Consider the following 25,735-nt stretch of genomic DNA (forward strand, 5'->3'; position numbering starts at 1 on the left):
CCCCCCCCCGCGCACACTCAGGCACATATGGGGCTTAAACCCTTCAGCGGCTGTCCCTGCCCTAATTATTCCTTTACTAATTGTCCCTGACGCCGCTAATGAAAATCGCGGCTCCCAGGTGTTAAGTGGCATTAGGGCGTCTCGCTAAGAACGGCGACTCGGCCACAAATCCCGGGATAAAGCCCCAGAGCCGCGCTCGCGGCCCGAACAAGGCAGATTATGACACAAATTAATCCCCCTCCCCTCGGCCGTGCCCTCCGGGGGGGTCGCGCTGCCGGGGGGGGGTCGGGCTGGCTCCTGTCCCCACGGCCGCGTCGGGATTTGGGGTATTTTTTGGAGGTTTTTAGGGGATTTTTTGGGGTGTGGGGTCACCCCGTGCTGTGCCCTGCTCAGGTTTGGGGTGGGCACGTGGGGCTGGGCCCTTTTGGTCTTATTCTGCAAGGGAGGGGCGGCTTTGTTCCATTGGGGGAAACTGAGGCACGGCCACGGGTGGAGACAGAGCCCCCCACAGCAGCCCTGGGCACCCCAAAATGGGGGGGAAACATCCCCCCAAAAATCCCCTGTGCAGTTCTGGAGCCCCCAAAATAGGGGAAACCCCCCCCCCCCAAAAAAAAAAAAAAAAAAAAAAAAAAAAAAACAAAAACCCTCACCCCCCCACAAAACCCTGGAAACCCCAAAAACAGGGAGACCCCCCCCAAAAAAAATTCCCAGTGCAGTTCTGGAGCTCCCAAAATCTGGGAAATCCCCCAAAACAACCCCCCCACACAACCCTGGAAACCCCAAAACCAGGGGAACTCCCCTAAAAATCCCTTGTGCAGTCCTGGACATCCCCAAAATAGAGAAAATCCCCCCAAATAGAGGAAATCCCCCCAAAATAAAGGAAATCCCCCCAAAATAAAGGCAATCCCCCCCAAAATCCCCCCATCCACAGCCCCTGGACCCCCCAAAACCCCAGGGAACCTCCAGCCCCTGCCCTGCTCCCCCCAGCCGGGGCTCCCCACCCCCAAAACCAGCAAAAAAATCCCCAAAATCATTAAAACCCCACCAACCCCCCCCCAAAAAATGAGGGGGACCCCCCAAAAAAGAGCCTCCATCCTCTCTCCCCCAAGAAATCCAGGCTCCAGGTGTATTTTTAATATATAGTTTATTTCTCTCTTTTTTTTTTTTTTTTGTCGTTTTTTGTCATAGTTTTTATTTTTTTTTTCCTCATCTCCCCCCACTTTATAAAGAACTATCAAAGTTACAATCTATGGAATGTCTTTTCTGTGCTTTATTGATTTATTTTTTTTTTTTGAATATATTTCTTTATATTTCTTTTTTTTCTCTCTCTCTCTCTCTGTCCTTTCCTCGCTCCTTTTCCTCCCCGCCCCACCCCCCCCCGAGATAAACCCTCACCAAAACAAAACCAAAAACTGGCAAAAACACATAAAAACCGCTGCAACCTTTGCGAGTGCTTGAAGATAAAGAATCTCTTTAATAGATTATATAGAAAGACGCAGGAAAAAAAACCAAAAAAACAACAAAAAAAACCAAAAAAGGGAAAAAAAAATGAAAATAAAATTAATATTTATAATAAAGTGGCCCCACCTCGAGCATCCTTTGGGGTCCCCGGGCCGAGCTCGGTGTCCCCCCCGTCCCTGGGGACATTTCAGCTCTTGCTGTGTATATATATATATATATATATATAGATATAGATAATCATTTTATTATATAAAACACAATTTAATGCAGCATTTTGCCCCCTCCCCGCCCCAAAATTTCCATCCCGTTTTGCTCTTTTTTTTTTGGGGTGGGGAGGGGGAATCAGCCCTTTCTGTGCAGAAATGAGAATTGAAGCCCCTCCTGCTCAGTCTGGGGGGGCAGGACCCCCCCCCCGAGCCCATTTTGGGGGGAAAAACCCCAAATCTGTCCCTTCCCAACCCAGCAGGGGGGGCAGCCCCTCCCTCGGCACCCCCAGACCCCAAAGCCAGGAGTAAACCCCTAAACCTGGGCTGAGCCCCCCAAAACCTGGATTAACCCCCCAAAATTGGGCTGAGCCCCCCCCAAAACTTGGATTAATCCCCCCTAAAATTGGGCTGAGCCCCCCAAACCTGGATTAAATCTCCTAAACCTGGGCTGAGCCCCCCAAAACCTGGATTAACCCCCCAAAATTGGGCTGAGCCCCCCCCAAAACTTGGATTAATCCCCCCTAAAATTGGGCTGAGCCCCCCAAACCTGGATTAAATCTCCTAAACCTGGGCTGAGCCCCCCAAAACCTGGATTAACCCCCCAAAATTGGGCTGAGCCCCCCCCAAAACTTGGATTAATCCCCCCTAAAATTGGGCTGAGCCCCCCAAACCTGGATTAAATCTCCTAAACCTGGGCTGAGCCCCCCAAAACCTGGATTAACCCCCCAAAATTGGGCTGAGCCCCCCCCAAAACTTGGATTAATCCCCCCTAAAATTGGGCTGAGCCCCCCAAACCTGGATTAAATCTCCTAAACCTGGGCTGAGCCCCCCAAAACTTGGATTAATCCCCCCCAAAATTGGGCTGAGCCCCCCAAACCCAGATTGACCCCCCTAAATCCGGGCTGAGCCCCCACAGGGGAGGTGGACGGGGGGAGGAAAGTGGGGGGGGACTCACAAATTTCTTCCTCTTTAAAATAAAAAAGTATTTATTTTTTTTCCCCTCCCTATTTTCCCCTTGCCCCTGCTCGGCTTCGATCCAATTTTTATTATTCCATCATTTATTATTATCGTGATTATTATTAATAATAACTTTTATTATTATTCCTCTCTCTCCCTCTCTCTTCCCACCATAACTCAGCACTTTCTTTGGCAACACTTTCATCCCAACCTGGATCCAAAAAAAGGAAAAAAAAATAAAAAAAAAAAAACCAAAAACCAACTCAAATTAAATTAAAATTAATCAGAATAAAGACAAAAATCTCAATGCTGAGCTACGGGGGGGGGGCAGATTTTGGGGTGGGGGTTTAAGGCAACGGGACAGGGACAATCTTGGGGGGTTTGGAGCTTTTTTTTTAAATTTTTTTGCTTTTTCTTGATTTATTTTTAGTGCAAACTTCACCTTGTGCTAAAGTGTTGCCAGTGGGGGGCACGGGGGGGACACGGGGACATCCTGAGTCTGCTCCTCTCTCCTCTTCCTCCTTTGTGCTCTTTTTCCTTTGTATTTTTGCCTTTTTTCCTTCTTTCTTTCCCTATTTTTCTCCCCTTGCCCCCTCCCCAATTTATTCCTTCTTATTTCCCCCCCCTTTTTTTTTCCTTCTTTCATTTCTCATTTTTCTTTCTCCCCCCTTTTTCTTTCCCTTATTTTCCCTCTTTTATTTCTCCCCTCCAATTTCCCTTGCTCCCCCCTTTTTTCCTTCTTTTTTTTTTTTTTTACAATTCTCCCTTTTTTTCTCCCCTTTTTTCTCCCCCTTTCTCTGCACACCTGGATGATCCCACCCCCTTCACCCCCTCCCACTGCTGCTTCCCCAAAAACCCCCAAAATTCCCTCGGGATTGGGAAGGGGGGAAGGAAAAGCAGCAGCAGCGAGGGTGGGAAAATCCCAAGAGAAAAGAAAAAATAAAAATCAAAAAAAAAACGGGACAAGAGGAGCCCAAGACCCCGAGCACAACAGGAACCTCCACAAGTCTCTATTTACAAATCCACACGGAATTTTCTTTGCATATTCCCAAAAAAAAAAAAAAGCTCAGCCAGTGCTGCCAGCTGGGATTCCCGGCCCGGATCCCAAATCCCGGCTCGGGGAGGGATCCCCGATTTCCTGCCCACAGGGGGAAGGGGAGGGACACAAATCCCTGGGGGTCCAAATCCCTGCAGCCCCTTCCCAGGAAATCCCATCCCTGGGGGGACCCCGAGCCTCGGGAGCTCCGCGGTGACAAAGCCAGAGGGGACAGGGGCCCAAATCCCTGCTCAGAGCCCAAATCTCTGCTCAGAGCCCAAATCCCTCCTTGGAGCCCAAATCCCTGCTCGGAGCCCAAATCCCTGCTCAGAGCCCAAATCCCTCCTTGGGGCCCAAATCCCTGCTGGGAGCCCCCCTCCCCCAGCTGGGATTTTTCCAAACCCACAGGGATCCCAACACCTCAGCGCTGGCACTGGCTAAAACAAAATCGAAAAAAATGAAATTATTTCTACAAAACCAAAATTTCAAAAACCCAAAAAACCAAACCCAAACCACCAACCAACCCCCCAAGGCCGTGGGGAGCAGCGAGCCAGCCACAACCCCCAGGATTCCTGCCTAAAATTCAAGCTTCCATGGATTTTTTTCTCTTTAAAATTCCCGAGGGTCAGGGCACGTCACAGAACCTAATTAGCATCTTCCTCCCATCCTCCAATCTCACTTGGATTCTGCCTCTATTTGTATTTTTTTCTAGGTTTTTTTTTGTTAAATATATATATATATATACACATTTTTTTTTCTTACAAAAATAAATTTAGGCGCTTTTTTTTAATAATATTTTTTTTTTCTCCGTAGAAGTCTTTTTTTTTTTTTAAAGTTTTTTTTTTGACTTGTAAACATCTTGAATCTTGCTTTTTTTTTTTTAAATTAAGATAAAGTGAGCTCAAAGTACCCGTTCCATCGCAAAGTGCTAAGACTTCTTTGTTTTCTTTTTTCTTTTTTTTTTTTTTTTTTTTTTTAAGCGAGACCCCAAAGAACCTTTCTGCCAAAGGGATTTGGAGGCGTTTTTGGGGCAGCGGGAGGGAAAAATTCCCTGGGGGGGTTGGGGGGAAAAAATTCCCTGGGTGGGGAGGGAAGAAAAATTCCCTGGGGGGGTGGGGGGAGAGGATTTGGGACCCCCCAGCCCCAAATTCTGCCGGCAGCGGGGGCTGGGCTGACTCAGGCACTTCCTGGGCACCGCGGGGTGGGGACAGATGTGGGGACATGGGGGGGGACAGGAAGGGACAGAGGGACAGGGGGATGGACAGAGGGACAGAGGGATGGACAGAGGGACAGAGGGATGGACAGAGGGATGGACAGAGGGACAGAGGGATGGACATGGGGATGGACAGGGAGATGGACAGAGGGATGCACAGGGGGACAGAAGGATGGACAGAGGGACAGAGGGATGGACAGGGAGGGACAGAGGGATGGACAGAGGGATGGACAGGGAGGGACAGAGGGAGGGACAGAGGGATGGACAGAGGGACAGAGGGATGGACATGGGGATGGACAGGGAGATGGACAGAGGGATGCACAGGGGGACAGAAGGATGGACAGAGGGACAGAGGGATGGACATGGGGAGGGACAGGGAGGGACAAAGGGATGGACAGAGGGAGGGACAGAGGGATGGACAGAGGGACGGACAGAGGGATGGACAGAGGGACAGACAGAGGGATGGACACAGAATCCAGCCCTGCTGTCCCCTGCCCTGCTGTCCCCAGCCCTGTCCCCACGTCGTGTCCCCAGCCCCGGGTGCCCGACACAAACCCTGCCGAACCTGCTGCCCTCTCTCACATGATTTTTGTGGTTTTTTAGGCAATTTTTTCCAGCAATTTTTCCAGCAATTTTTTCCCCACCCGGAGCCCTCGCTGCCCGACTGAGCCTGGCGGGGGCTGGGGGGACAGACCCCAAATCCTGACCCCGATCTCCTGGCAAGGAGCCCCCGACCCCCAAATCCCAAACCCCGCCCTGCCACAGCCCTTCCAACTCCTACCACTCCTTTTTTTTTTTTCTTTTGGACACAAAATAAAGCTTTGGATTTACATGGAAGCTCTTTTCCATGCGACAGAGCCACTTTCCATCCCCACCTCGTGCTTCCCTAGCGTCCTTGCCTTTCCAAAAAAAGGTCCTTGGCTATGAGGGATCCTCGGGGGAGAGCCCCGCTTACGATGGGAAGATTGGAAAACGTTAATATAATATCTCTCTTTTTTTTTTTCTTTTTTTTTTTGTTGTCGTCATCATTGTTTGTTTTTTTTCCTTAAAAAAAAGGGAGAGAAACATCTTTTAAAGAGAAAAATCGGAGGAAAAGTACTAACTAGATTTTGTGACTTTGTTTTTCAGGTGGTTGTTTCGTTTCATCGGTCAGGGTTGGTTTGCTGTTGTTATTTTTTTTGGTTTAGGAGAGTCCTTGCGCGTTACCCTCATCCGACCCTCCTGCTACATTCAATCCCGGCGCTTCGTTATTGGAATTCTCCTCAAAGTGCTGCTCCTCCTGCTGCTGCTGCTGCTGCTGCTGCTCCGTGTCCTCGGGCTCGGCGGCGCAGCTCCCGTCCTCGGCGCTGCCCGTGGGCGTGGGGGGCATGGCCCCGGCCTCCCTGACCCTGGGCTTGCGGCCCCTCCGCGACGGGATCCCGTTGCATCCATCTTTTTTAAGGTGCCTGTGCAGGTGGTCGGAGCGGACGAAAGTCTTGCAGCAGCTGTCGCACTGGTACGGCCGCAGCCCCGTGTGCACCCGCATGTGGTTCTTCAAGTCGTAGTTGTGGGCGAAGGCGGCCCCGCACTGCTGGCACAGGTAGGGCTTCTCGCCCGTGTGCTTCCGCATGTGCACCTTCAGCTTGTCCTGCCTGCGGGGACAAAGGGGAGTCAGGGATTTGGGGGTGTTGCTTAGTTTCCATTTTCTGTTTTCACATTGTATGTGTTGACTTGCATTCCTTTCTTAGGGGTATTTATTCAGCAGCTCCTGGGATGGGGCTGAGCTGGTACAGGGCAAAGCAGCTCCTGGGATGGGCATTGGCACGGGGATGAGCAGATCCTGGGATGGGGCCAAGCATCACCCAGTGCAGGGTGTGAGGGTAGGGTCACACACTGCCTCATACAGAGGTCTGAGCATGGCTGTAGGATCACACATTGCCCCCATATGGGGTCTGAGCATGGCTGTGGGGTCACACAGTGTCCCATACGGGGTCTGAGCAGGGTTATGGGGTCTGAGCAGGGATATGGGGTCACACAGTGCCCCACATGGGGTCTGAGCAGGGTTATGGGGTCACACAGTGCCCCATACGGGGTCTGAGCAGGGTTGTGGGGTCTGAGCAGGGTTATGGGGTTTGAGCAGGGTTAGGGGGTCACACATTGCCCCATACAGGGTCTGAGCAGGGATATGGGGTCACACATTGCCCCCGTACAGGGTCTGAGCAGGGATATGGGGTCACACATTTCCCCATACGGGGTCTGAGCAGGGTTGTGGGGTCTGAGCAGGGTTATGGGGTCCCACATTGCCCCATATGGGGTCTGAGCAGGGCTGTGGGGTCTGAGCTGTGGGGTCCCACCCTGCCCAGCCCGGGGCTGATCACAGCTGTGGGGTCACGCGTGGCTCAGCAGACCCCCAGGGCTCAGTGGGGCCGTGTGGGGCGCAGCCATCGCTGCTTCCTGCAGGCAGACCCAGCCCCGAGCTGGGGCCGCGTGGGGCGCAGCCATCGCTGCTTCCTGCAGGCAGACCCAGCCCCGAGCACGTGGCAGGCAGGGCAGCCCCTCCTGCCCGACCCTTCCCGAGCAGACCCACCCCATTCCTGGATGGATCACCCAGATCCCAGCCCGGAACCTTCTCCCTTTACCCACAGGATCCCAAAAATCCTAAAGCTCCAGGGAAGGATCAAAGCCCCAAGGTCGTGTCCGTGACACACAAAGCGCCTTGTGAAATTAATATTTGGCATTTTATAACCCCCTAACTCTCTCTCTTTTTTTTTTTTTATCAGAGCTGCTCCTCCCCCTGCGACCGCGGAGGAACCAGGAAACGCCAGGGATAAAAAAAAACTCCCAGAGCAGGGCCGGGCTGGAGAACACCGGGCTGGAACAGCCCCGCTGCTCCTCCTGCCACAGCCCAAACCCCCTCCAGCCCACGCAACCGGGAAGGGATTTGATTCCCAGCCGTGGGACCTGGATGGGGAAGGGAAGCAAAAGAAAAATAAAACTGGGGAATGGGAACAGTGATGCCAAGGACAGCTCCCTGTCCCTGTCCAGGCTTCTCCAGCCCAGACCTGCTGTGGGAAGAAGCAGGAGGATGGATTTTGGCTGGAATCTGGTGGTTTTGAAAAGCAGCTTTTGTTACAGGTGGCAGCACCTGGGAGCCAGCAGGGAGCAGGTTCTCATCCCAAGGAATGGAGCAGAGCTCTCATCCCAAGGAATGGAGCAGGGTTCTCATCCCAAGGAATGGGAGCAGGTTCTCATCCCAAGGAATGGGAGCAGGTTCTCATCCCAAGGAATGGGAGCAGGGCTCTCATCCCAAGGAATGGAGCAGGTTCTCATCCCAAGGAATGGGAGCAGGTTCTCATCCCAAGGAATGGAGCAGGTTCTCATCCCAAGGAATGGGAGCAGGGCTCTCATCCCATGGAATGGGAACAGGTTCTCATCCCATGGAATGGGAGCAGGTTCTCATCCCAAGGAATGGGAGCAGGGCTCTCATCCCACAGAATGGGAGCAGGATGGAAAAGGATGAGGTAGCACTGCCCCACCAACTCCCCCTCCCCAAAATCCTCATCTGGCAGTGCCAGCAGCTGCCTGGGACCCTGTGTCATTTCCAGGTGCTGCAGTGCCCTGGATGGTGCACAGGGGGTGGGATCATTGCAGGATCACTGCAGGATTGCTGTGGGATCACTGCAGGATTGCTGCGGGATCATGGTGGGATCGCTGTGGGATCACGGTGGGATCGCTGTGGGATCACAGTGGGATCACGGGATCACTGCAGGATCACTGTGGGATCACAGTGGGATCACAGTGGGATCACGGGATCACTGCGGGATCACTGTGCTGTGGGATCACGGTGGGATCGCTGTGGGATCACAGTGGGATCACGGGATCACTGCGGGATCACTGCGGGATCAGCCCCAGCCCCCGGAGCAGGGAGGTGCCGCGTGGCAGGGCCGGGATCGCTGCGGGATCAGCCCCAGCCCCCGGAGCAGGGAGGTGCCGCGTGGCAGGGCCGGGGGAGCGGGGAGGGAGGGCTGGCACCCTGCCCCTGCCATTATCTGCATTCCTCAGCTCTCCAGCGTGGGCTGGGCGCGGCCCGGACCAGGGGAAGGGGCAGGACACGGCCTCTGCCCCTCCGGCTGCACCCTGCTGCCCAGGCAGCCCACACGGAGCCCACAGGGATCCCACACGGAGCCCACAGGGATCCTACATGGAGCCCACAGGGATCCTACATGGAGCCCACAGGGATCCTACATGGAGCCTACACAGAGCCCACAGGGATCCCACATGGAGCCACAGAGATCTCACATGGATCTCACAGGGATCCTACACGGAGCCCACAGGGATCCCACACGGAGCCCACACGGAGCCCACATGGGGAGCCCACAGGGATCCCACATGGGGAGCCCACAGGGATCCTACATGGAGCCTACACAGAGCCCACAGGGATCCCACATGGATCTCACAGGGATCCCCCACGGATCTCACAGGGATCCTACATGGAGCCCACAGGGATCTCACATGGATCTCACAGGGATCCCACACGGATCTCACAGAGATCCTACACGGAGCCCACAGGGATCCCACACGGGTCTCACAGGGATCCCACACAGATCTCACAGGGATCCCACATGGATCCCACAGGGATCCCACACGGAGCAGCCCCAGGGGATGGAGCCCCCAAAGCACCCGGGGCCTGGAAGGGCCGGCCTGGGCTGTGGGAAGGGGCACAGGGGGAACATCTGGGCAGGCAGGGAAAGGGAAAAGGAGCAGGGAAAGGAGCAAGGAAAGGGCAGGGGAAGGGAAAGGAGCAGGGAAAGGGAAGGGAAAAGGAGCAGGGACAGAGAAAGAGAAGGGAAGGAAAAGGGAAGACAGCAGGGAAAGGGAAGGAAGCAGGCAGGGAAAGAGAAGGGAAAGGGAGCAGGGAAAGGCAAGAGAAAGGGAGCAGGGAAAGGGAGCAGGGAAAGGAACAGAAGCAGGGAAAGGGAAAGAGAAGGGAAAGGGAGCAGGGCAAGGGAGGGGAGCAGCCCCCAGGCCCGGGCAGCCCCCGCTGCCCCTCGCTCCAGGCTGGGACCCCCGGCCCGGCCCGGCCGCAGCGCCCGGGCAGAGGAGGCGGCGCCGGCCGCGGACCGGAGTGAACCGGAGCAACCCAAACAATATCCCCTTTCTTTGGTGCTCCCGTGGCCCAGGCAGGGAGCAGAGCAGCCCTGATTAGGAACGGGGCCGTGGCAAACGCCCCCGGGAGCTGCACCGGGGCTGCAGAGCTCGGTCTGCCAAGGACACGAGTCCAACCTCCTTCCAACCCAAGCACCTCAGCCACGCCACGGAGCCATGCCCAAACGATCCCCCTGCTCCTGCCTCGGCCACCATGGACAGACCAAGAGCTGCAGCTCTGTTTCCCCCTCATGTCGGGTTTCCAGCAGAGCTCAGCAAGTCAGGACAGCAGGATGGTGGCACTGGCCATCGAGTCAGGCCCCTTGAGATAGCTCAAGTGTCACATCCCCAAACTGCTCCCTGGAAAACTTTGGCCTCCAGCCACAACTCACCAGTTAGGATGGAAATGAGCTGAACACAGAGATAAAATCACCCAGGACCAGCGCTGTGCTGGCTCCCAGCTTGAGGGGTGGGCTGGGTTTGTGTGCAGACCCCAGGTTTGTGTGCAGACCCCAGGTCTGGTACAGCCCCAGGGTTTGTGTGCAGACCCCTGGGTTTGGGTGCAGTGCCTGGGTCTGTGTGCAGCCCCAGGTTTGGCACAGCCCCTGGGTTTGGCACAGCCCCTGGGTTTGGTACAGCCCCAGGGTTTGTGTGCAGACCCCTGAGTTTGGTACTGCCCCAGGTCTGTGTGCAGACTCTGGATTTGTGTGCAGGCCCAGGTTTGGCACAGCCCCAGGTCTGGCACAGCCCCTGGGTTTGGTACAGCCCCAGGTTTGGTACAGCCCCAGGTTTGGCACAGCCCCAGGTTTGGTACAGCCCCTGGGTTTGGTACAGCCCCTGGGTTTGGCACAGCCCCTGGGTTTGGCACAGCCCCAGGTTTGGTACAGCCCCAGGTTTGGCACAGCTCCTGGGTTTGGTACAGCCCCTGGGTTTGGTACAGCCCCAGGTTTGGCACAGCCCCAGGTGTGGCACAGCCCCAGGTTTGGCACAGCCCCAGGTTTGGCACAGCCCCTGGGTTTGGTACAGCCCCAGGTTTGGCACAGCCCCTGGGTTTGGTACAGCCCCAAGTGTGGCACAGCCCCAGGTTTGGCACAGCCCCTGGGTTTGGTACAGCCCCAGGTTTGGCACAGCCCCGGGTTTGGTACAGCCCCTGGGTTTGGTACAGCCCCAGGTTTGGCACAGCCCCGGGTTTGGTACAGCCCCAGGTTTGTGTGCAGCCCCTGGGTTTGGTACAGCCCCAGGTTTGGCACAGCCCCGGGTTTGGCACAGCCCCAGGTTTGGCACAGCCCCTGGGTTTGGTACAGCCCCAGGTTTGGCACAGCCCCGGGTTTGGCACAGCCCCAGGTTTGGCACAGCCCCTGGGTTTGGTACAGCCCCAGGTTTGGCACAGCCCCGGGTTTGGCACAGCCCCAGGTTTGGCACAGCCCCTGGGTTTGGCACAGCCCCTGGTTTGGTACAGCCCCAGGTGTGGCACAGCCCCAGGTGTGGCACAGCCCCCGTGCCCGGCCCGTACCTGGTGAATCGGACGTTGCAGATGTTGCACTCGTAGGGCTTCTCCCCGGTGTGGGTGCGGATGTGGCGCGGCAGCTTCCCGGCGCCCTGGATCACCTTCTCACAGATGGGGCACTTCTGGAATGCTTTCGCCCTGATCTTCTTCTCCACCTTCTGGGACCAGGACGGGTACACGTCGCCCTCGCTGGAACTGCCGAAATATTTCAAGTAATAATCCATGACCCCGTCCTCGTCCTTGCGGTCGTCGTCGCCGAGCTGCTGCCGCCCCACCGAGTTGATCATCTGCTGGAGCAGGGCGCTGGCGGCCAGGTCATCCACCTCCCTGGCATCGTCCTCCGTCTCCGTGCCCGTGGGGATGAAGCTGGGCGAGTCCCCGGCTTCCTGCGGGTCCAGAGGGCCCCTGGGGGTGCCCCCCTCCTCTTCTCCCGGGGTGGCCAAGCCACGGCTGCTGTAATGTCCGTTCTGGGAAGGGGAGAACATCCCGCCGCTGACCGGCTCCTCGTCCTCGCGGTCCAGCCACATGGCCGGGTTGCTGTCGGGGTCACAGTCACTTGCCTTTGGTCTTTCGGTTGGGGTGGCTTGCGAGTAGAAGTCCAGGCCATTGCAGTTCGACTCCTCCTCCTCCTCTTGGCCTCGGAAGTTCAGTCTCTGAAGGTCTCTCAACTCTGGGTTGGTCCACGGAAAGCTGCCTTGGTGGCCGTTCACGGGGTTGCTCTGGAAGAACTCCAGGTACTCTTTTGCTCTGAGATGGTTCCTCTGATCAATTTGATCTACTGTATCCATCTGGTCATTTTTGGCCAGAATCTTCCTCTCCAGGAGATCCGTGCAGACATCCCTGACGGCCGGGATCTCCAGCAGCGTGGCGGCGTTGAGGATGTCGTTGACGTTGGAAGTGCTGACGGTGAGGGTCGCGGTGTAGGCGAACTCCAGCAGCGCCGACAGGGCGTCCGCACTCACAAAGTCTATCTCATACACGTTCTGCTGGTCCACCACTAACCCTGAGGTGAAGAGCTTCTTGAAGTACTGGCTGCACGCTGCCAGGACGGAGCGGTGGGTGGGGAACTCCTGGCCTTCCACCAGGATGACCACGTCGCACAGCAGCCCGTTGTTCCTCTGCTCATTCAGGCTGCTGAGGATGTCGCTGCTGTGATCTGGGAAGGGGATCCCTATGGGGCCGTCCACGCCACCCGCCATCTTCCACGCTAAAGGCTGCGGGGAAGGAGGGGAAGGCCGTGAGTCAGAGCTTGGAGACATCGGGAGAATCCCCAAATTCCTGAGGGACGCGCCCGGCAGCAGCGCGCGTGTCCCCTGCGCCTCTCCCATCGTCCTGCCCGGCCTGTGCTTACCTGGGGAGGAGGAGGAGGAGGAGGAGGAGGAACAGAGCCCAGGTGCTCTCGAGTGAGAACAGCTGAATTAGCGCGGATCCGGGCCAGAGCAGCAAGCCTTGGCAGGGAGCTGGCATCAGCCAGCCAGGCAGCACCTGGAGCGGGCACAGCTGTGCCCAGCGTGGGGCTGGGGCAGCCTCAGCCTCCCCAGCGCGTCCCAGTCCACCTCTGGGAGCATCTCCCATTCCCATTCCTGCTGGGAAGGTCCCCAGCTCGCCGAGAGCAGCCAACACAATGATGTCATCCCCGGCAGCACCATTCCCATCCCTCATCCCTGGGTGCCAGCACACCTGGAGAGATGTGGGCAGGGAATATCCTCTGGGAAGGGCAGGGAGAGGGGAGCCCCAGCCTCCCCAAGCTGCTGCTGCAGGTGTTTGACAGAGCAGAGCTGATCCCTGGAAGCTGAGGCAGCTCCTGCTCCTTCCTGGGAGCAGGAGAGAGGAAAGGACACTGGGATCACCAAGTGCCAGCACCAGACCCGGATCCTGGACAGGTTCCAGCAGAAGCAGCAGCTCTTCCCAATGCCAAGGGTTTGTTTGGGACAAGATAAATAAATAAAGTCACTCCTGACACATCCACTTGACTCCAAAGGCTGGAAAAACCCAGCCTTTGCTGGGAAATGGGCACTGGGGCCTGAGTGTGAGCCTGAGCAGCCCCTAATTCTCCCACAATCCCAGTCTTCTGATCCCAAAAATTAGGAATAACATTTCCCTCCTGTCCATCTCACGCAGCAAATCCACATGCTCCTTGAAGCAGCAATGCCTTTGCTGGAAAATCAATGCAATTCCCCCCATCCCAAGCCCTGGGACCAGCAGGAGCCAAGAAATCCACACACAAACCAGTCCAAAAACCACCCTGGCACATGGCTGGAGTACCCAAGTTCCTGATTTCCAGATGGGGAAACTGAGGCACGGCAGGACGTGGGCTGTCCCACGCCACGGGGGGACGGATGAGTCAGGATGGATCCAGAACAGCAATAATTATTCAGGAAGCAACTCCCAGCCCCGGGTCCCAGCACGGAGCAGGAGCCCAGGTTGCACAACTCCGGCTTCCCCCACCCACCCCCGGCCTCCTCAGTAGTTTTCCATATTTACTTATTTTTGAAAAGTTTTGTTAAGCCCAGAAAATAAGTTTAACTTTGGCACCTCCCTGTTTTACACAGAGAAAAGGCAGGAGAAGGCAGGTCTGAGGCTGTGGAAAAGGGATCTGGAGCAAATCCCAGGATCATCAAGAGCAGGAGGACACCGGCGTTCGGCTCCCGGCAGGAACGGGATGGGGCTGAGGAGGGGGGAGGACTCAGGGGGGCTGGATGTGCAGGGCAGGCACCAGTCCTGCCACCAAGACCAAGCTTTGGGAAGCCAGGTGGCTTCCTGAGACACCCGGGATCAACTCCAGAGCCACCTCCTGAGCTCCAGGCTTTGACCTTTAAACCCTCATTTCGTGGGTTTTTTACATCAGGGAGGAAAGGGCTGCTCGGTGGCACTGCTCTGTCCTCAGCCCCAGCTCCAGGTGTGACCTTGGGCAAGGTCACCCCGTGCCAGCATCCCCAGGGGATCCCAGGGAATCCTGAGCTGGGATTCCAGGGAGGCTTTGCTGCCTCAGCACCGCGTGTCCCATTCCCACCGGGACAGCTCCAGGGCTCCCCAAAACCTGACTGGGGCCACCACACACAGGAGAGCAGATCCCACATCCCTGCCAGCCCCAAAACCAGCACTGCAGCTCCCCCCTCTCCTTCCTCTCTACGAGAGATGCTTTGCAAGTTTTTTTTTTTCTCCAAAAACCAGCAAATTGGAGCTGCGTGCAGCGTTTGGAAGCTCCGGGAAGGGGTCCTGCGTGTGTCCCCCACACCCCCCGGCTCTGGGGACCACGGCGAGCAGCCAGAGCACCCAGGCAAGGTGACCCCCCCAGCCCGGGGGCCGGGACAATCATCCCGACAGTGTGGGAATGGCTGCAGGGTCATGAGACTGCCGAGGGAGGCCTGGAGCCCGCTCCAACTCGGCCACCCCGCACACAACACGGCCTTTGTGTCCCACGGCCGCGGTGGCCGAGGACAGCGGGGGCAAAGGGGGCGTCCCGAGCCCCCCAGGAATGGATTCAGGGCCTGGGTGCTCCAGCCACATCCAGAGATTGAGTTCTTAAAGCATCACCCCCGTTCCCTTTCCGAAGGGATGAACAGCTTAGGAATTGCCAATGGGAAACGGGGCGTTCCGAAGTCTGGATTTGGGGTTTTGGGAACTTCTTGAGTCTTCGTAAGGTGGGTGACTCAAAAGAAGTTCCAAGCACCCCTAATCCACTGCTTGCTCATGGCACCAGGGCTCAAGGCCACGGTGGAATGGGCAAAATCCACTTGGGAATGTGCTGAAGCCAGGTGACAAGTGACAAAAGCCACTGGCACAACCACAGCTCGTCCCTGCCTGGCAAGGAAAGGTCTGGATGGGCAACCAAGGGGGAGCTTCAGCTACTGACCCCAATTTCCCAGCAGCTCCAGTCTCTCCCTGCCTGCCCAGGAGTTCCAGGCCCCAGTTCCAGACTGGGTGGCTCTGCAGGGCTGAGGTGCCACATTTCACCCCAAAAGTGGCTGAGGGGGAAAGTTTGGGAATGGCCCTCGCAGACAACTGAGAGGGAACCATGGAGGTAGAATACAGCCCGTGAGGAAGAGGGGTTGGAGCAACAGCAGAGCCCTCCAGTGATTTAGGAACATTGTTGGCACCCTGTGGGACACCCTGTGCAGCCCCAACCCCGCTCTCGGCCCCCTCAGCGCTTCCAAAATCCCAAGACAACGGAGCTGTGGCTATTCCAGCTCCACAAGCCAGCCCGGCACACACAGGCAGGGGAAATGTCATTTTTTGGGTGGTGAACGGGGGTGAGGGAAGTTCTCCACCTCCCCGAGCTGATGTTCTACACCCAGCTGATTCCCCATCGCCTTTGGACGCTGCTCCTCCACGCTGAAATGGAATTCCTGAGGTAGGAAAAGCCCCCCAGGATCACTGAGACCCAGCTGTGCCCAATCCCCACCTTGTCCCCAGCCCAGTGCCACCTCCAGCCTGTCCTTGGACACCTCCAGGGAAGGGGACTCCCCGGGCAGCCCCTGCCAATGTCTAATCATTCTTTCCATGCAGAAATTGTCCCAATATCCAAGCTGAACCCGCCCTGGTGCAGCTCAAGGCTGTTCCCTCTTGTCCTGCTGTCCCCTGGGAGCAGAACCTGACCCCCCCTGGCTGCCCCCCAGCCAGGGAGTTGTGCAGAGCCAGAAGGTCACTCCTGAGCCTCCTCAGCTCCCTCAGATGTTTTCCAGACTCTTCCCAGCTCCATTCCCTTCTCTGGGCTCACTCCAGCCCCTGTGTCCTTCTCACAGTGAGGGGCCAGACCAGGACACAGCACCCGAGCTCTGACCTCAGCACTGCGATTTTATTTTCTTTTTTTAAACTCAATTTCTCACCCCTCTCCTCCCAGACCCCAGCAGCACCCAAAGCTCACTGAAACCCCTGAGCTCGTGCTTCCCTCAGCAGGATGTCACCCAATCCCTCTCCTCCAGGAGCTCTGGAATTTGACATTTACATTCAAATGAGACGACCACATCAAGATGGGATCCCAACCAAAAGTGCTGACAAAACACCTCTTTAATTACCAGTTTTCCACAGAACCTCAGTGGGTTTTTTTGTTTTTTTTTCCTTTTCCCTTCACTTCTTTGCCTTAAAATTTAGAGGAGGCTGAGCAGTTTGGGAGGGCTCAGGAAGACACAGCTGGAAGAGCTTGGGCACACCTGGGGAACAGGGAACAGCCAATGTTCTCTGTGTGCTCTAACCCGGAAAAGATCCCAAAACCCTTTCCAAAGGCAGGGGTGCCGCCCTCTGCAGCAGCACAGGTGAGAACTTGAGCAACACCTGGCACCTGCTCGGGGCAGGAAGGGAGAATCAGCATCACCCTTCCCATGGAGCACGAGGCAAAGCGGCTTCAGGGAATTCTGTGATCCACACAGCAACATTTCCTGGGAAGAGCTGAGCTCTGGAGATGCCTGTGGATGTTGAGACTGTAGGATGGACAGGGACTTTGGACACGAGTGTGGAGTGACAGGGAGGAGGGAATGGATTCAAACTGGCAGGGCAGGGTGAGATGGGATGTTGGGAAGGAATTCCCAGAGCAGCTGTGGCTGCCCCTGGATCCCTGGAAGTGTCCAAGACCAGGCTGGAGCACCCTGGGATACTGGAGGATGACCCTGCCCATGGCAGCAATATTTAATATCCATCCAACCCAAACCATTCTGGAATTTGGGATACTCAGCCCCTTGCTCAAGATGCCCAAGGATCCCAAGCTGCTTTGGGATTTCTTGGAGCAAACACAACTGAGGCAAGGCAGCCTCGACAGCAGCACCAGGGAGGAATTATTAAAATAACGATGCTTTACACAAAAAAAAAAACAAACACCCCAGGGGCTGCTGCCCGAGGCCCAAACAGGATCCCAGCACTCCCAAAAACAGGCATCTTGCCCTAGGAACAGCTCACACCCCACACGTCCTCACCTGTCCCTGTTTAGGGACAGCCCATCCCAGTGCCCTGTCCCTCTCCCAGCTGCAGGGACAGCTCTGCCAGCCTGGCTGCAGGCAGCCCTGTGGCCACGGGGAGCAGCAGGCAGTGCCTGTGCTGACACCAGCCCAGGACAGGCCCCAGCAGGTCTCCCTCTGCCCAGGATCCACCCAAAACTGCGCCAGGGCCTCGGGACACACACCTTGCACGGGGAGCTGGAGCACGGCAGGCAGCAGGGAGGGAAGGAGGTGTTTTGCCTGCTTGGGAGAATCACAATTCCAACCACTCCACTGAGCCGTGGAAACTCAGCTGCTCCCAACAAGGAAATGGGCTGTCAGTGCTTTAGGGCCAAGCTATCCCAATTATTTGGACATGGAGAACCAGCTGGATGTTCCTGAGAGGAAGACCCTGAACATCAACAGAAGGAATTGCACTGTGGGAAAAAATCAAGATTAAAAGAAACCCCTCAGCCTGCTTTTATCTTAAATAAAACTGCACTTTTCAATGCTGCAGTGGGAAGAAATCCTTGGTCTTGAGAAGGCAATGGCAAAGAGTGAATTCCAGCTTTCTTCTGTCCTGCCTGGACATCCCATCTGGGGTAACATGACCAAGATCATGCAGCTCTTGAAGTGAAGAGATTGGAGCAGAACCAGCGCCCTGCAAATATCTGTGGGCTGGTTTGGACAATCTGGCTCTGTTTTCCCAGCATGGACATCCATCCCCTCCAGCCCCTGCCCAGCTCTTAACAGGGAAAAGCAACCACAGCTCTGGATTTGGGATGTGAGGAATGAGGAACGAGACTGAACCACATAAGGAGGGTTCAGCTGGCTCCCAAAGAGGCTCCAGATCACAGCCCTGACCAAAGCCTGCTCCAGGGGTTCCTCAGAGGGGTTGCATTGTTCTGGTCCTTCCAAAGATCAGAGCATCCCACTCTTTGTAGGTCCTTTGGATGCTGGAATGTTGCTGCAAGAGCTCTGGAGAGCTTCCAGTGCCCAAAGGGGCTCCAAGAGAGATGGGGAGGGACATAGAGTGACAGAACAAGGGGGGATGGATTCAAACAGAGCAGGTTTAGATGGGGTGTTGGGAAGAAATTCTTCCCTGTGAGGGTGGGGAGGGACTGGAATGGAATTCCAAGAGAAGCTGTGGCTGCTCCATCCCAAGGCCAGGCTGGACAGGGCTCGGAGCAGCCTGGGACAATGGAAGGTGACTCTGCCATGGCAGGGTGGCACTGGATGGGCTTTAAGGTCCCTTCCACCCAAACCACTCTGTGACGAGTCAAAGACTCAAATTCAAGGTGAAGAGGAAGAACACCTGAGATGCTCTGAGAGCTCCTGGGCCCCAGCAGCCTCCCCTGCCTCAGCCCAACCCGACAGCTCGTGGTGTGACCACGCAACCAAAACCCTGCCAGGTCCGACCTGCCGGGGAGGTTTTCCCCTCCCTGCTCCAGAAGGATGTGCCCAGGCAGCACAGGAAGCTCCAGCACAGCCACCCCCCACTCCTACAGCCCTTTCACACCGAGCAGCTGCGCCAAGGAAAGGAAATCTGCCCCAAATCCTGCAGAACCTGGATCGACACATCCCCGAAATCCCAGAATCCCAGGCTGGCGTGGGTTGGGAGGGACCCTGAAGCTCATCCTGCTCCATCCCATGGGCAGGGACACCTTCCAGTATCCCAGGGTGCTCCAGCCTGGCCTTGGACACTCCCAGGGATGGGCAAGCACAGCTTCTCTGGGAATTCCATCTCAGGGTCTTCCCACGCTCCCAGGGAGGAATTCCTTCCTGAGATCCCATCTATCCCTGCCCTCATTTTGAAGCCATCCCCCTTCCCCTGGCACTCCAGGCCCTTGTGTAGGGAAAAGCCAAAGCTCTCCAAGAGTCATTAATGCCCAGGGAAGAAGCAGCTAAAGCACCTGGCAGGAACAGCCAGGACACACCAGGGGGCTCAGGCAGGAAAGGAGAATCCCAAATCCTGCAGCTTCTGGCAGGAAGAGCAACTGTTCCCACTGAAATCTGGATGGGGCACTGGATCTGAACATCCCTCAGACCCCCCACGAGCATCCCAGGAACTTTGATGGAATAAAGACCCATTAAAGCAGGAACCATGGTCGGGCTGGAGGTCTGGGATTCCTCATCACCAAGGGAATTGTTGGGAATGCTGCTATGGAGCCACCAGGAAGAAAGGGACTCGTTCCTCTTGGTTTTCCCAAACTGCCTGAACTCCACAAGCTGGCCCAGACGAGGCTGGACAAGCCAGCTATGGAATTGTTCCAGTGGAAGGACAAGTGCCACCAAGAACAGGTTCACTCTGACCCATCCCAAAGGCCTGGGTAAGACTCTGCGTCTCCCAGGAAACCCGATGGTGCTCCCAGAGACAGCTCCTTCTCCAAGGATTCACCTCCACAGCCCAGGCAGTGAGGGATGACCCCATGCCACACTGCACAGCTCCCTGGGATGCTGCTGGGATGGGATTTCCTCGCAGGGCACAGCACAGCTCCTGGGAAACTTCCATTTCCAGCTGCTGGCCAAAGGCAGGACCTGGACCCCGATGGACAAGTGGCCAAATGCTGGTGCTGTTCCAGAGGATCCCAAAGCTCAGCTGAGGCACAGAGCCTCCCTGAGCTGCCACCCTCAGCCCTGACAGCACCAAACTGCTCTCATGTTGCAAGGTGAGCCTGAACTGGTTCCTCCACCCAGCCCTCCTTGCCAATTTTCTCCTTTGTCATCAGAGGCCGGATTTAATCCGGCAGGAATGTGCCTTGGTTTGAGCCCGGGGAGTCTCCCACCCGAGCTCTGTGTGTGAGGGTTATTTTGGGGTGAGAAGCTCCTCCATCCCCAGCGTTGTCACACTCTGCCTCAACACAAAACTCCATGGCAGCAACTCCGTGTGCTGGGATTGTCCCCAACAGCACCAACAGGAATTTCCCTGCACTGAGACAAAACAAACTTCAAACTGCTGAGAGCTGCTCCAAGACCCTCAATCCCTGCTCCAAATCCACCTCTGTTCCAGCAACTCCCAATCCTCAGGCTAAACTGAGTCCATCTAAGCTCAGCCCAGAGCCCAGGAAGGTCAGATACCCAGGAACTCAAGGAAATTTGGTTTTGCTGCTCAAACCAACCCTTTCCACCCAAATGTGCCCACTCTGCTGCAGTCCTGGCCCTCCAACAGGTCACGTGGCTCCTGTGGGAAACCCGGTTTTGGGAGGTTCTGGACAACACCAGGCCGTGGCTGAGCCAGCCACAGTTCTCCAAAAGACTTCAGAAAGTCTCAGGAGTTGCACAGAAAAAGGGGAAGAAGTGCACAAAGCACGAGGCTGAGTGTGCTGCAGTGCTGGCTGCAGGAGCAGCTCTCTCCCAGGAGTTCTTTTCCAACCTGGGAGCCCCGGGAGCCTGGAGGCACCGGGATCCAGGCAGGAATAAGGAACTGCTTTCCAAAAAGGCAACGTGGGGCCCCTTTGCAAGGGAGCAATTGAGGACTCGAAGCTTTAACCCCCGGCACGGCCCAGCTGCTCCAGGTTGGAGGAAAATCAGAGCAGCTCATGCTTGGACATCGCCTCCCCTTCAGAGGCCAAAGCCTGTCCCCACCCCAGCCAAAATCCCCCCAAAGTCACTCCAGTGTTTCCTTGAGAAAAACCAAGCCCATCTGCCCCTTCACCCCACATTTCCCCTTTCCTGTCACAGCCCTCTGAACTGACAGAACCATAAAAACTGCTCAAATCCCAAATCCCCCCATCCCACAGGTCTCAGACAGCATTCACCCTTCACTCCATGTTCCCCAGCCCAGTCACATCTCTCCTGACTTTTAAACGCAGAGCCCTAAAAATTGCTCAAACCCCAAATCCCTGCATTGCCCTGTTTGCTGCAGGAGCTCCCAAGCACCCGTCCCTGTCCCCTGGCCCAGGATTCCCTCTGCAGCCCCGTGTCCCCCCTGCCACTCCTGACATTCCCTGCCCGAGGCTCTGGCATTAATCTAATTGCCTCAAATGACACCTCACTGACCTGTTGTTCTTTTCCACACAGGGGAAGGGGAGGGGGGGGCCAAAAAAAAAAAAAAAAGGGAAAATAAATAGAAGAATAAGCCTGGAGTTTGGTGAGAGAGCAGGGCAGGGCAGTCCCTTATGTAATTCCCAGTTTGTGGATTAACAGACAGCTCGTCCCGCCATTCCCGGCTCCGGGTGATGACGACCAAAAGCGAATCCCCGGAGCAAGCTGGGCTTCATCCCTGGCAACGCTGGAGCTCCTTCCTCGCTGCCCTGCCGGGATGCACGGGGGGAATGCTGATCCCTGTGCCCTGCCTGTCGGGGCAGGAGGCTGCCAGCAACTGCACAGAGGCAACCTGTAGCTACAAGCCCACCTCTGGCATCTTCTCAGTTCTAGCAAACAACGGGGAAAAAAAAAAAACTCATTTATTTACTCACTGCTTCCCAGCGTGCCGGTGGGAAATAAGGAGGTGCACGAAGCAGGAAGGAAATGGGAGCAGGAGTGGAGAGAAGGGTGGGGAGGAGGGAGCTAAAACCCAGCGCTGGGAGCATCCTCTGCTGTGGAGAAAGCAGGCACAGGGACAGCTGGGGAGAGGGTCACAGGTGGGCTCAGGGGTGGGCAGCAGCAGGAGAACGACCCCGAGGACGCCCCAGGAGGATGCCGGCGTTCCAGGCGGCTGGCAGGCACGCTCCCGGCTCTCCGGCCGCACATTTTTCCCGGGATGGGCGAAGCCAGGCTGTGGGGAAGCCGCCGATTGCCAGGGGATCTGCGGCTCATCCCACCGACGCGCCCTTGGCTCCCACCGGCAGCCCCGGGGCAGCTCGCGGCAGTTTCCAGTTTCTCGCACCTCGTCGCATTAAGCCGAGCCCTAAAGTTCCCTTCCTTCCACCTGCAGAGCTCGGGGCTGCTGCGGGACAACCCCGAATCCCTCGGGCCGCCGGGGGAACGAGCCCCAGCGGGATCGCGGGCTGTGCCACCGGAGCCGCCGGGAAACTGAAACCGAGCGCAGGGAAGGCGATACGGGCAGGGCCCGGGCGAGGAACAATCGTCCCGGCTGTGGCAGAGGATCCCAGAGCCTGCCTGACCTCGTTTACTCCCGCTGACGTCCTCGCAGAGCTCCTCTGGGACGCTGCAGGCACAGGTACGGGGACGGACACGGCATCAAAGGGCCACGGGGCTTGGGGATAAACGCTTCCCTAAGCCCAGACACTGCCTGTCTTCCTCCTTTTCCCCGAGTTCTGCTCGTCAAAAGGATTTTAATTACAGACTGGGACCGGGCTGCTCAAATTTGAGGTTAAGGTTGGTTGAGAGTGTAGTTAAAGCAACTGTTTATTGCCTGGGCTAGGAGAGATAAGGAGTCGGGTTCTAATTGTTCGCCACGCAAGCTCATCTTCCAAAAAACTCGGCATCCCGAGATGGGGAGAAACCCTCAAGTGTCAGGTTTAATCAAGATTAAACCACAGTTCCCAAGCATTTAGGCTCTGTCTCAAACGCAGACCTAGGGTTTCACAGTTTTTAGGTGGGACACCTGCATGGGACTCGATCCTGCACTTAAACCCCAGCACTCCATCCCAAAATAAGGTCTTGAAGGGAGACAGGAGCACCCAAACCACCACAGAGCCTCGATGGCAGCATAAATTTCACCCCTCATTTGCGTCCCGTGCCCACATCCAAATTCCCACGCTGGGAGAACAACTGGAATTCTTAATTCTGCTTCCAAAAGTCACCAAACACGAAGGGAACCCGGCCGCCCTCACCGTGCCAAATTAATTCCACCCAGCTCCTCCACAGAGCAGAGCTCCTCAGGAAGCCACAGCTAAAGATCTTCACCAGACCCACGGCCACGAGATGAAATACGAGTGAAAAACGATTAATAATTAAAAAAAAAAAAAAAAAAAAGGCAGAGGAAGAGTTGCAGAGCAGCAAAGTGAGGAACTACTTTCATTCACCACCACATTTATGAAGAGCTCCTGCCTTGCAAAACCCTCCCTGGAGTTACTGAAGCAATTAAAGCTTGGTGGAAAAATCCCACCATCTCACCCGTGTTTGGGTTGCGCCTCTTCACTCCCTCTTTCACCAGAACAAGCCTAAACAGGGGCCAGAATGAATATTAAACAAGAAAGGCTCCTCTCTAATAAACTCCTCAGTTTCTCTTGGTCTCTTTTATATTTTTTTTTAAAGTAGTTGAAATCCAACAACTCCAGCAAAACCATCAGAATTAAAGCCAGCCCAGCTCTTCCTGCTCAGCCTCCAGAAGAGCCCACACGCTGCAATTTCCAACCAGGACGGGCAGAATCCTTGAGAAATCACACAATTCCTTGAAAAACTCCACCGACAACCACCCCAAACACTTTTGGAAAGCTCCAGGATGACCTTTTAGCTCCGTTGCTACGCCGAGCACAACTTCAACCCTCATTAGGTTGTAAATTCTTCCAGGCAGAACCTTTCTCTCCCCGTGTCCATAAAACAGTTATTATATAAGTTATGGTTTTGATAGCCAGGACAACGAACAGCCGGGGGAACGCACGGCTGCTCTTGAACTGGGACCGGCAGCAAACTCTTACCGAGAGTCCTTGAGCCCAAAGAAACTTTGGCTGCCCAAATGTGTCCTGAGGGTCTGCAGGAGCTCAGGGAACACGGAGAGCCAGGCAGGGGCCAGGCAGTCACATCGCCTGGGCTCGTACAACAGGAACTGTCGCTTTGGGCAGGGGAACGCCGGGATTTAAACGTTCCGGGGCTGCTGCCGGAGTCCCAGGGCTTCCCGTGGGATCATGGAATAACCTCAGCTGGAAGGGACCCACAGGGATCACCCAGCCCAGCTGCTGGCCCTGCACTGCCACCCCAACAATCCCACCCTGCGCATCCCTGGCAGCGCTGTCCAGATGCTCCTGCAGCTCTGGCATCCTTGGGGCCGGGGCCATTCCCTGGGGAATCTGTCCAGCACCCCACCATGCTCCGAAAAAAGAACCTTTTCCTGATACCCAACCCCAGCCTCTCCTGTCACAGCTTCATAAACCAACATTTCCCACACTCCTGGGACAACACAGCCAAGGAAGCCTTTCCCTGGCAGTGCCCAGCTGCCAGCCCACGGTCCCAGCGACGCGTCCGTGACTTCGCCCCGACTCCAGCCTCACCCAGCAGCGCTCCGAGGGGAAGAGGGCAGGGACCTTTGCCTGTGTCACGGGGGCCTCAGCACGGCACGGCACTTTTGGGCACCTGAGCGGAACCAGCACGTCCGAGCCCGAGCCCCCGCGGTGGGGGGGGGGACACACCGATGAGAAGGCAGTGCCGGGTCCCCGGGGGCACGCAGGGAATGTTTTGGCAGCACCGAGGGATGCTGCCCCTCACGCCGAGCTCTCGCCGGGCCTCGCTGCTGCGCAGTCCCGCGGGGGGGAGAGGCTTATCCCGCCGGGTTCCTCCGGGCAGCAGCGCCCCAGCCCCGCGGGGGGATTATCACCGCGGCCCCCCCTGCCCGCAGCCGGCCGGGGGGAGATAAGGGACGCCCAAGGGGGGTAAAAACAACCCCGGGCGCGCAGGGCCGGAGCGGGGCGGGCAGGCCCGGCCCGGCGCCCCCCGGCCGCCAACGACCTTGGGGTGCGCGGGGACGGCCCGGCCCGACGCCCCCGCACGGGGCGGCCCCGGGGGACCCCACCCATGACCGGCCTCCCCCCGCCGCCGGCCCGGGCCGGCTCGTGTCGCCCCGTGTCACCTGCCCCCCGTCAGTGTCACACGGACCCCAGACCCGCGCGTGTCCCCGTGTCCCCGGGCGTGTCACACGGACCCCAGACCCGCGCGTGTCGCGCGGTGTCACCTCCTGCCTCTCGGAAGTGTCACACACACGGACCCCAGACCCACACGTGTCCCCGTGTCCCCGGGCGGGTCACACAGACCCCAGACCCGCGCGTGTCGCACGGTGTCACCTCCCGCCCCCCGTCAGTGTCACACGGACCCCAGACCCACGCGTGTCCCCGTGTCCCCGGGCGTGTCACACTGACCCCAGACTCACGCGTGTCACCCCGTGTCACCTCCCCCCGTCAGTGTCACACGGACCCCAGCCCCACGCGTGTCACACGGTGTCCCCTCCTGCCGCATGTCACATCACCCCAGCCCCACTCGTGTCCCCATTGGGCAACCCCCAGGTCCCGCCTGGGTCACGCTGCCCACGGGCCACCCCACGGGTCACCCTGGTGTCCCCCAGACCCCCTGGTGCCATCCCCCGGGGCACCTTCCCCGGCCCCCAACCCACCCGTGTCCCCACCCTGGTGCCTCTCTGAGCCCCTCGGGGTCACCCTGCCCACGTGTCACCCCTGGGCCACCTCTGTGCCCCCCAGACCCACGGGT

The 25,735-nt window shown here is 56.9% G+C and overlaps 1 protein-coding gene across 2 annotated transcripts; it reads right to left on the reverse strand.

Annotated features, from left to right (window-relative positions):
• Positions 1-5,674: 5,674 nt before the first annotated feature.
• Positions 5,675-25,003, reverse strand: ZBTB7A (zinc finger and BTB domain containing 7A). Of its 2 annotated transcripts, none has more exons than XM_041424794.1 (3): positions 24,529-25,003; positions 11,511-12,718; positions 5,675-6,504 (listed from the first exon to the last, which is right to left on the reverse strand). In XM_041424794.1, the coding sequence occupies exons 2-3, from the start codon at positions 12,701-12,703 to the stop codon at positions 6,057-6,059; spliced, it is 1,641 nt and encodes a 546-aa protein (XP_041280728.1). In that variant the 5' UTR covers positions 12,704-12,718; positions 24,529-25,003; the 3' UTR covers positions 5,675-6,056. The 2 variants fall into 2 exon arrangements, with proteins under 2 accessions (XP_041280728.1, XP_041280737.1); XM_041424803.1 differs by lacking the exon at positions 24,529-25,003 and adding an exon at positions 12,856-16,718.
• Positions 25,004-25,735: the final 732 nt, after the last annotated feature.

Source organism: Onychostruthus taczanowskii, unplaced genomic scaffold (assembly GCF_017590055.1).
Source record: "Onychostruthus taczanowskii isolate IOZ18803 unplaced genomic scaffold, ASM1759005v1 scaffold112, whole genome shotgun sequence".
Taxonomy (NCBI): domain Eukaryota; kingdom Metazoa; phylum Chordata; class Aves; order Passeriformes; family Passeridae; genus Onychostruthus; species Onychostruthus taczanowskii.